The sequence below is a fragment of the Hypomesus nipponensis genome, chromosome 25 (assembly GCF_054491055.1).
Source record: "Hypomesus nipponensis isolate SF chromosome 25, ASM5449105v1, whole genome shotgun sequence".
In the NCBI taxonomy this organism is placed as follows: Eukaryota; Metazoa; Chordata; class Actinopteri; order Osmeriformes; family Osmeridae; genus Hypomesus; species Hypomesus nipponensis.
In genome coordinates this window covers 1770001-1780000 of record NC_140385.1, presented here as the reverse complement: position 1 = coordinate 1780000, position 10000 = coordinate 1770001, and the positions used below count along the sequence as shown (strand labels likewise).

The 10000-nt window shown below is 51.4% G+C and overlaps 2 protein-coding genes across 2 annotated transcripts in view; both read right to left on the bottom strand.

The window, feature by feature from the left end:
* The window catches only part of LOC146221657 (E3 ubiquitin-protein ligase TRIM11), a 6209-nt gene extending 3322 nt beyond the window's left edge, over positions 1-2887 (bottom strand). The window contains exons 1-5 of the mRNA XM_084692064.1: positions 2836-2887; positions 1650-1871; positions 1034-1451; positions 535-630; positions 1-182 (exon numbers count right to left, since the gene is read on the bottom strand). The exon at positions 1-182 is cut by the window's left edge and continues 52 nt beyond it. Coding sequence (XP_084548190.1) covers positions 1-182; positions 535-630; positions 1034-1451; positions 1650-1870 — 917 coding nt within the window. The 5' untranslated portion in view covers position 1871; positions 2836-2887. The remainder of the gene's footprint in view (positions 183-534; positions 631-1033; positions 1452-1649; positions 1872-2835) is intronic.
* Positions 2888-5054: 2167 nt separating this feature from the next.
* LOC146221656 (circularly permutated Ras protein 1) overlaps positions 5055-10000 on the bottom strand; it is a 9731-nt gene continuing 4785 nt past the window's right edge. Inside the window, exons 8-16 of the mRNA XM_084692063.1 lie at positions 9769-9975; positions 9506-9590; positions 9169-9275; positions 8669-8781; positions 8387-8498; positions 7275-7415; positions 6063-6159; positions 5633-5671; positions 5055-5273 (exon numbers count right to left, since the gene is read on the bottom strand). Coding sequence (XP_084548189.1) covers positions 5172-5273; positions 5633-5671; positions 6063-6159; positions 7275-7415; positions 8387-8498; positions 8669-8781; positions 9169-9275; positions 9506-9590; positions 9769-9975 — 1003 coding nt within the window. The 3' untranslated portion in view covers positions 5055-5171. The remainder of the gene's footprint in view (positions 5274-5632; positions 5672-6062; positions 6160-7274; positions 7416-8386; positions 8499-8668; positions 8782-9168; positions 9276-9505; positions 9591-9768; positions 9976-10000) is intronic.

Here is a 10000-nt window from a genome sequence, read left to right as displayed (position 1 = left end):
CATCTCTTCCTCAGTTCTGCGACTTCCTGCTCCAGCTGACCAATGGCGGCGTCTGCCTGGCGTTCCGCAACCCTCCTCTTGGTTTCTATGGCGTCCAGCAGCTCCGACTGTAGCCTCTCCACGGCAACCAGGAACGCCGAGAACACACACATGCTGCCGATTGCCTCCCTCTCCACTGAGCCCTAGTGAGGAGAGGGGGGAGGGGGGAGGGGGGAGGGGGGAGGGGGGAGGGGGGAGGGGGGAGGGGGGAGGGGGGAAAAATAAGGATAATCTCTTTGAGTGTGTGTTTGAGTGTGCGTGTGTGTGGTGTGTTAGTGTGTGTGTGTGTGTGTGTGTGGTGTGTGTGTGTGTTAGTGTGTGTGTGGTGTGTTAGTGTGTTAGTGTGTGTGTGGTGTGTGTGGTGTGTGTGTGTTAGTGTGTGTGTGTGTGGTGTGTTAGTGTGTGTGTGGTGTGTTAGTGTGTGTGTGTGTGTGGTGTGTTAGTGTGTGTGTGGTGTGTTAGTGTGTGTGTGTGTGTGTGTGTGTGTGAACCTACTGTGAGGTCGTCCAGGGATGTTCTGATCTCGTCTATTTTCCTCTGTCTCAGTTTGATCATCTCCTTCACCTCCTGCACTGTCCCACTCAGCTGGGCCTACACACACACACACACACACACACACACACACAAACACACACACACACACACACACACACACACACATAAACACACATCATTATTCTTTTCCTTTGACTCTCAGGGGCAATTTTCCTCCCCCTCTCCTCTCCCTCTCCCTCCCCCCCCTCCCTCTTCCCCCTCCCCCCTCCTCCCTCTCCCCCTTCTCCTCCCTCCCCCCCCCCCCTTCCCTCCTCCCCCCCTTCTCCCTCTCCCCCCTCTCCCCCCTCCCTCCTCTCCTTCCTCCCCCGCCTCCCCCCTCTCCTCCCTCCTCCCGCCCCTCCTCCCCCCTCTCCTACCTCCTCCCTCCCCCCTTCTCCATCCTCCCTCCCCCCTCCTCCCTACCTCCCTCTCCCCCCCCTCCTCCTACTCCTCCCCCCACCTTGGTCTCCATCCAGTGTTTCTCCAGGGTCAGTGTGTGGTGTCCTCTGTGCTCGCTCTTCTCACACTCAGAGCAGATGCAGCTCTGGTCGCTCTTGCAGAAGGTCTTGAGGCGTCGCCGGTGCCTGGGGCACACCTTGCTGCTGTCCCCCGCCCCGCTCACCGTGAACCTGCGGCGGGTGCAGGAGCGGCTCAGCAGGGGGGCGGGCTCCGGAGGGCTGGAGGGGTACGAGGGCACCGAGGTGGCCAGGATGGGGGAGGAGAAGGGGTTGGGAGGGGGAGAGGCGTGGAAGGAGGGCGAGGCGGGAATGGGGATGCCTCCCTCGTCCTCCTCGTCTTCCTCCCCCCCGGCCCCGCCCTGCCACCTGGGGACGGCCCTGGTGCCGCCCGTCATGGCCTTGAACTGGTCTGTGATTTCCCTGAGGAGGGGACCAGCAGGGTTGGACAGAGTCGAAACAAGCAGACCTCACAACAGCTATCGCAGTCAAAACAGGTATACCTAAACCTCCATAACACACCAACCCTGCATATATGTGTGTGTTTTCCTGTGTGTGTGTGTGTGTTTGGTAGTGAATATGTGTGTGTCAGTTTCCCCGCCACGAATCAAACCAACCCACCTGAGGGTGCGATTGATTTGCAGGTCAGGGCGTTTCCGAAAGGTCTCCTTGCAGAGGGGACACTGGCAGATCTTGTCTCCGTCCCAGAAGCGCTGGATGCAGGCCAGGCAGAAGGAGTGACCGCAGGGGGTGGAGGCGGGGCTGGTGAACACGTCCAGACAGATGGAGCACAGGAAGCGATCCTCAGACAGGAAGCTGCGTATCAGAGACAGAGAGGACATCCTGGGGGGGGGGGGAGAAAGAGAGAGAGAGAGAGAGGGAGAGAGAGAGCGAGAGACAGAGACAGAGAGAGAGAGAGAGAGAGAGAGAGAGAGAGAGAGAGAGAGAGGGAGAGAGCGAGAGACAGAGAAAGAGAGGGAGAGGGAGAGAGAAAGAAAGACAGGCATAGGGAGGAGAGAGAAACAGAAATAGTTAACACACTGTGATTTGGTGATTTGGTTTGAGTCAGAGAACACGACTGCAGCTGAACTATAAAACACGTGGCCTCCAAACACCTCTGTTTACTTCATCACACATGTTTAACAACACCACGAGAGCCAAACTGTTTGCTTTCACGGCTTATTTGAGCAATCAAAGAACAAAAAGTGTCCTTCAGCGCCACAGTTAGCACACATTGTAAAGAGAGGTAACCTGCGTGACTACCACGGCCAGGCCTGGTCTGGAATTTCCTGTGAAGTTAGAAGCGTGACTTTTAATAACCAGAACTGGTAATGTTAACATTTAGTTATTGCTCTCTTAACCCTGGACTCAGATTGAGCTGCTTTTAACTTTTTTTCATGACAGGTCGCCCTCACGGAGATCTTTCCCTTTTCCAGACTGATGTTAGAAACTGGGAAAGACATGTTACATTACAGTATCCATAGGGAACAAATAGGACCAATTATTTAAGCAAGTTAACATTAATGACTAGCAAGCAAGCTGACAGATAATTGAGTACATTATAATGTTTTTTGTTGTTGTTGCAAGCTAGCCTAGCTAATGTTACTGCTCAAATCCTACTCGATAGCTCGAGCTAGCCTAGTTACTGTTGACATTTTACTCTGTGACCACGGCCCACAAGTTCGGAATAGCTGCTGAACTGGAATGAAGCTGAACAGGAACACACACACACACACACACACACACCCTTTTACCCTGAGCAGTACCATGATATTATTTAGGTCGATGGACACATACAAACACTTACCTGGAAGAATAGGTCGAAGGTTCCAGATGTGCAAAGGCGACAACAGCTTTTAGTCCAGTCCTATAGGGTCAGTTCTCTCCTGTAGGGTTAGGTGTGTGTCCAGGTGTGTGTTCAATGTAGATCAGCTATGTGTCAATATGAAGCAGGAGAAGCTCCTCTCTCTCTCTCTCTCTCTCTCTCTCTCTCTCTCTCTCTCTCTTTCTCTCTCTCTCTCTCTCTCTCTCTCTCTCTCTCTCTCTCTCTCTCTCTCTCTCTGTCTCTCAGTGTCTCTCTCTCTTCTTTTTCTCTGTCTCTCAGTGTCTCTCTCTCTTCTTTTTCTCTGTCTCTCAGTGTCTCTCTCTCTTCTTTTTCTCTGTCTCTCAGTGTCTCTCTCTCTTTCTCTCAGTGTCTCTCTCTCTGTCTCACAGTGTGTGTCTCTCTCTCTCTGACCAGATGCTGCATGGTGGCTGCTTTTACCACCTGGCCCCATCCCCTCTGACCGGCCCCGCCCCCGACATGCCGACAGGTAAATGTGGTCAGACTGGTATGAACAGGAACAGGAGTTTCCACCAAGAAACACACACACACACACACTCAGACACACTCACACACACACACATACACTCACATACACACTCACACACACACACTCACGCACACACACAGGTGTGTTGTTGTGGGGGGAAGTGGGACTGACTGTCCAAGGAGAGAGGACCATGGAAAAGGTCAAAATGAAAATGTGTTGACTAAAGAAGCAGCCATAACCATCTGTGTGATATCCATCTCTTTATGGGGCTCACAATTATTAGTTGCAAACATCTACATGCAAACACTCACTAACACACACACACACACACACACATACACACAGTTATTCATTTAGCAGACGCTCTTATCCAGAGCCACTTACAGTGAGTACGAGGAGATTCTCCCCGAGGCAAGTAGGGTGAAGTGCCTTGCTCAAGGACACAACAACATTTTGTATGGCCAGGAATTGAACTGGCAGCGCTCTGATTAACAGCCTGGTTCCCTAACCGCTCAGCGATCTGACACATACACTCAATAACTCTCACACACACATACACACACACATACAGACATACACTCACAAACACACACACACATATATACTCTCAGACACACACACGTACACAGGGACGCCACCAGGAATTTTGGGCACCATGAAAAATAAAATATATATTAATATTTTGTGTATCTTTTCTATTAGTTTTTCGATTTTTTGGGACAGGGGCCCTTAGAATCGTCCAAACCTTTCCCCCCTATACGGCGCCCCTGCATGTACACACACGTACGTACTCTCTCTCTCTCTCTCTCTCTCTCTCTCTCTCTCTCTCTCTCTGACTTGAAGCAGCAGTACAGTTGTCTCCATCATTTCCCAACATGTGTGTGAGTGTGTGTGCGTTTCTGTGTATGAGTGTGTGTGCGGCATGTTTGTGTGTACGTGTGTTTATGAGGTGTGTGTGCGTTTGTGTGTACGGTGTGTGTGTGCGGGCGTGTGTGTGTGTGTACCTTCAGTTCACATAGCTTTTGATCAATTACCGACATTCCTCTCTCCTAATGATCCAGCACCTCCAGACTATAGGGGCATCTTCAGAGTACGTGTACCCAGACACAGTGCTCTGTCCCGGGGATACACCTCACACCCTTCCTCATCGCCAACCGATCCTCAGATCCTCATTAATTCCGTATTTCTCTAACCCCAGTTTGGGGAAACAGTGCTAATATAAATTATTTCGATTTTATTGTGGGTTTCTTGGTAGAGGGTGACTGTCTTATAGGACAAAGGTCAGAGAAAATGAGTGTGTGTGCGTGCACATTTGTGTGTATTTCCGTGTGTTTGTCTACATCCTCACTCTTATTGAACATTCGTAGAAATGATGATGACTGTCGGGAACACATCAGTCTTTGTCTCTCAAGCTGCATTGTTGTGATGTGTGCTGTGTGTGCACGCTACGTTAACGCCTTCGTCGAACTCGCTGGTCGATACTTTCGTAGAAGTGATAACTCTTCACTCCATCAGTCTAAACTGGATTTATGAGGCAAAGTGTGTGTGTGTGTGTGTGAGACCTCGTTGAACTGTTGAAGGTTCACAAGTTCACGCCACGTAAAATGTTTCTTTGAGATGTGTACACACACACACACAAACAGAAATCACGCATATAAACAATAAACACACACACTCAAAAAAACACACACACATTTAAAAACACACCCGTGTCTGTTTGGTATGTTTTTAGTTGGAATGTAAGTTCTTTGGACACAATAGCCCCTGTGTCACAGATTGAATGGTTCTTTACACAGTCTGCACAGTGACTGGCTGCCTCCCGGTTCCTCCCTCACAGAGCCAACATGTCCACCTGCTTTCTTCCTTTCTTCTGGCCCACACTGGTTGCTCTCTTCATCTGGTAGAACACCTTCGCTGCCTCGTCAGAGAGCTCCTGGGGGAGGGGGTAGTTTGACATCCATGAGTGTGTGTTTGGTAAGTGTGCTGTATGAGTGTGTGTTTGGTAAGTGTGCTGTATGAGTGTGTGTTTGGTAAGTGTGCTGTATGAGTGTGTGTTTGGTAAGTGTGCTGTATGAGTGTGTGTTTGGTAAGTGTGCTGTGTGAGTGTGTGTTTGGTAAGTGTGCTGTATGAGTGTGTGTTTGGTAAGTGTGCTGTATGAGTGTGTGTTTGGTAAGTGTGCTGTATGAGTGTGTGTTTGGTAAGTGTGCTGTATGAGTGTGTGTTTGGTAAGTGTGCTGTATGAGTGTGTGTTTGGTAAGTGTGCTGTATGAGTGTGTGTGTGATCGACTCACAGGAGCAGACTGACTGGCTTGAAGGTTCTTCTTCTCATCCTGGAGAGAGAGAGAGACATAGAGGGAGAGAGAGTGAGAGGGAGAGAGAGACATAGAGGGAGAGAGAGAGTGAGAGGGAGAGAGAGACATAGAGGGAGAGAGAGTGAGAGGGAGAGAGAGACATAGAGGGAGAGAGAGCGAGAGGGAGAGAGAGACATAGAGGGAGAGAGAGCGAGAGGGAGAGAGAGACAGAGAGAGAGAGAGAGAGACATAGAGGGAGAGAGAGAGTGAAAGGGAGAGATAGAGGAAGAGAGAAACATAGAGGGAGAGAGCCGGATAGAGGGAGAGATAGGGATAGAGAAAGAGAAAGAGAGAGAGAGAGAGGGAGGTAAAGATTGTCACTGTCCAGCCTCAAACCTCACAGCTCCCCCCTCCATCCCTCCCTGTTTACCTCAGACTGCATGGTTGTGAGGTCATCACAGATGGTCGACATGGTGCTGATCCAGTTGCCATAGATGCTCTCCTCCTGTGGAACAGGCCTCTGCTCACTGAACACACACACACAGGGTAAGACACACACACACAGGGTAAGACACACACACACACACAGGGTAAGACACACACACACACAGGGTAAGACACACACACACAGGGTAAGACACACACACACAGGGTAAGACACACACACACAGGGTAAGACACACACACACACAGGGTAAGACACACACACACACACAGGGTAAGACACACACACACACAGGGTAAGACACACACACACACAGGGTAAGACACACACACACAGGGTAAGACACACACACACACAGGGTAAGACACACACACACACAGGGTTAGACACACTCACACACAGGGTAAGACACACACACACACAGGGTTAGACACACCAACACACAGGGTAAGACACACACACACAGGGTAAGACACACACACACACAGGGTTAGACACACACACACACACAGGGTAAGACACACACACACACAGGGTAAGACACACACACACACACACACAGGGTAAGACACACTCACACACAGTGTAAGACACACCAACACACAGTGTAAGACACACACACACACAGGGTTAGACACACTCACACACAGGGTAAGACACACACACACACAGGGTAAGACACACTCACACACAGGGTAAGACACACACACACACAGGGTTAGACACACTCACACACAGGGTAAGACACACACACACACAGGGTTAGACACACTCACACACAGGGTAAGACACACACACACACAGGGTTAGACACACCAACACACAGGGTAAGACACACACACACACAGGGTTAGACACACTCACACACAGGGTAAGACACACTCACACACAGGGTAAGACACACACTCACACACAGGGTAAGACACACACACACACAGGGTAAGACACGCACACACACAGGGTAAGACACACACACACACACAGGTAAGACACACACACACACACACAGGGTAAGACACACTCACACACAGGGTAAGACACACACACACACAGGGTAAGACACACACACACACAGGGTAAGACACACACACACACAGGGTAAGACACACACACACACAGGGTAAGACACACACACACACACACACACAGGGTAAGACACACACACACACACACAGGTAAGACCCCTCCTCCCCCTACCTGATGCTGTGCAGCAGCTCTTGCTGGGCACTCAGCAGGCTCTGGGCCTCACACAGCCGCCCCTGCATGCTGAGCCTGGAGCACAGCTGGGCACAGTGCACCCCCAGCACCCCCACATCCAGACTGCCCGGCCACACCCAGCTGGGGGAGGAGGCGGGAAGAGGGGGGGGAGGGAGGGAGGAGGGGGGAGGGAGGGAGGAGGGGGGAGGGGGGGAGGGGGGTGAAAAGGTGAGTTTGTATTACAATCTGCTGGAGAATGCAGAGGAGAGTATTGCTGTGTAGTGCTGTGTAGTGCTGTGTAGTGCTGTGTAGTGCTGTGTAGTACTGTGTAGTACTGTGTAGTGCTGTGTAGTGCTGTGTAGTACTGTGTATTGCTGTGTAGTGCTGTGTAGTACTGTGTAGTGCTGTGTAGTGCTGTGTAGTGCTGTGTAGTACTGTGTAGTACTGTGTAGTGCTGTGTAGTACTGTGTAGTACTGTGTAGTGCTGTGTAGTGCTGTGTAGTACTGTGTAGTGCTGTGTAGTGCTGTGTAGTACTGTGTAGTACTGTGTATTGCTGTGTAGTACTGTGTAGTACTGTGTAGTACTGTGTAGTACTGTGTAGTGCTGTGTAGTGCTGTGTAGTGCTGTGTAGTACTGTGTAGTACTGTGTAGTGCTGTGTAGTGCTGTGTAGTACTGTGTAGTACTGTGTAGTGCTGTGTAGTACTGTGTAGTACTGTGTAGTGCTGTGTAGTACTGTGTAGTACTGTGTAGTACTGTGTAGTGCTGTGTAGTGCTGTGTAGTACTGTGTAGTACTGTGTATTGCTGTGTAGTACTGTGTAGTACTGTGTAGTACTGTGTAGTACTGTGTAGTGCTGTGTAGTACTGTGTAGTGCTGTGTAGTACTGTGTAGTACTGTGTAGTGTTGTGTAGTACTGTGTAGTGCTGTGTATTGCTGTGTAGTGCTGTGTAGTACTGTGTAGTGTTGTGTAGTACTGTGTAGTGCTGTGTAGTACTGTGTAGTGTTGTGTAGTACTGTGTAGTGCTGTGTAGTGCTGTGTAGTGCTGTGTAGTGCTGTGTAGTACTGTGTAGTACTGTGTAGTGCTGTGTAGTGCTGTGTAGTACTGTGTACCTGCTGGTAGTGACGCGTCTCTGCTGGGTGAGGATGCGTGTCACCTTCTGGTGGTGTCTGGTCCTGAAGCTCACCTGCAGCTGGAACGGAACAGTGGCTCTCTGCAAGAACCCTAAACACACACACACACACAGACACACACACAGACATGCATACACACACACACACACACAAAACATGTTTCAACAGTCTTGGTGTGTGTGTGTGTGTCTGTGTGCTCGTGTGTGTGTGTGTGTGTGTGTCTGTGTGCTCGTGTGTGTGTGTGTGTGTGTGTGTTCTCACCCTCCACTCTGTCAGGTGTGACAGCGAACTGGAAGGTGACCTGCTGACCCTCGGTCACATTCCCCACCTCCCTCACCAGGACATGACCCCTCTCCTCCTCATAGGGGAAATACCTGGGGGGGAGGGAGGGAGGGGGGAGGGGAGGGGGGAGGGGAGGGGGGAGGGGAGGGAGGGGAGGGGAGGTGGGGGGGAGGGAGGGGTGGGAGGGGAGGGGAGGGGAGGGAGGGAGGGAGGGAGGGAGGGAGGGAGGGAGGGAGGGAGGGAGGGAGGGAGGGAGGGAGGGAGGGAGGGAGGGGAGGGAGGGAGGGAGGGAGGGAGGGAGGGGAGGTGGGGGGGGACGGAGGGGTGGGAGGGGAGGGAGGGGGGAGGGGAGGGGAGAGAGGGGAGGGAGGGGAGGTGGAGTGGGAGGGTAGGGAGGGGGGAGGGGAGAGTAGAGTAAGGAAGGAAAGGAAAGAAACAGCTGAAGAAAAAGATTCTAGAGTGTCTGTTCTGGTACTCACACTCCATCAGCTGCCAGCAGCGTTACCGTGACACCGGTTGCCAGGATGTTGTCTGAAAGAATTGCCTGGATCTCCGTTGCCACGGTACCAATATTAACAATGTTCACCTGGGGACAGGAGGAGGGGAGAGGAGAGGAGGGGAGGGGAGAGGAGGAAGAGGAGGAGGAGGAGAAATCTCATTGGTTCAACTTCACCAGTCAAAACAAGGCATGTCAGCTATGGACTCCCACACACACACACACACACACACACACCCTAAACCCACGCACACACCACAAACACATACACACCCCAAACACACACACACACCCCAAACCAACACACACTCTGTACTCACCCTGCCTCCAGTCTCGTCTGCCAGTCTGCCAACCTCCGCCAGTCTGCAGTCTGTGCCCTCAAAGGTCATCACAGACATGATGACCCTGCACACACACACACACACACGTAAGATACGTAAGATACAGTCATACACTCACACACAAACACAGTCAGTGTCTGTACCTATGTATGTGTCTTACATATCTGTCGGAGGATCTGTGTATGCATGTGTGTTTGTGTGTGTGTGTGTATCTTACATGTGTGTGTGTGTGTGTGTCTCACCCACTGTTAGCAGCCTGTTGGGCTAGTTGGGTGTAGAAGATGGGTGTCTGGGGACAGGAAGGGGCGGGGCTCTGCTCCAGATCGCCCAATCCAATGTTAGCTCTCCCGTCAGTGCACAGGATGACCTTTGAACCCTGGTAACGAGACGCCATGGCAACGGACACCAGTGCCGCCGGGCCCAAAGCTGTAGCTCCGTGCTCTCTCAACCTAACATGACACACATGAGGTATAC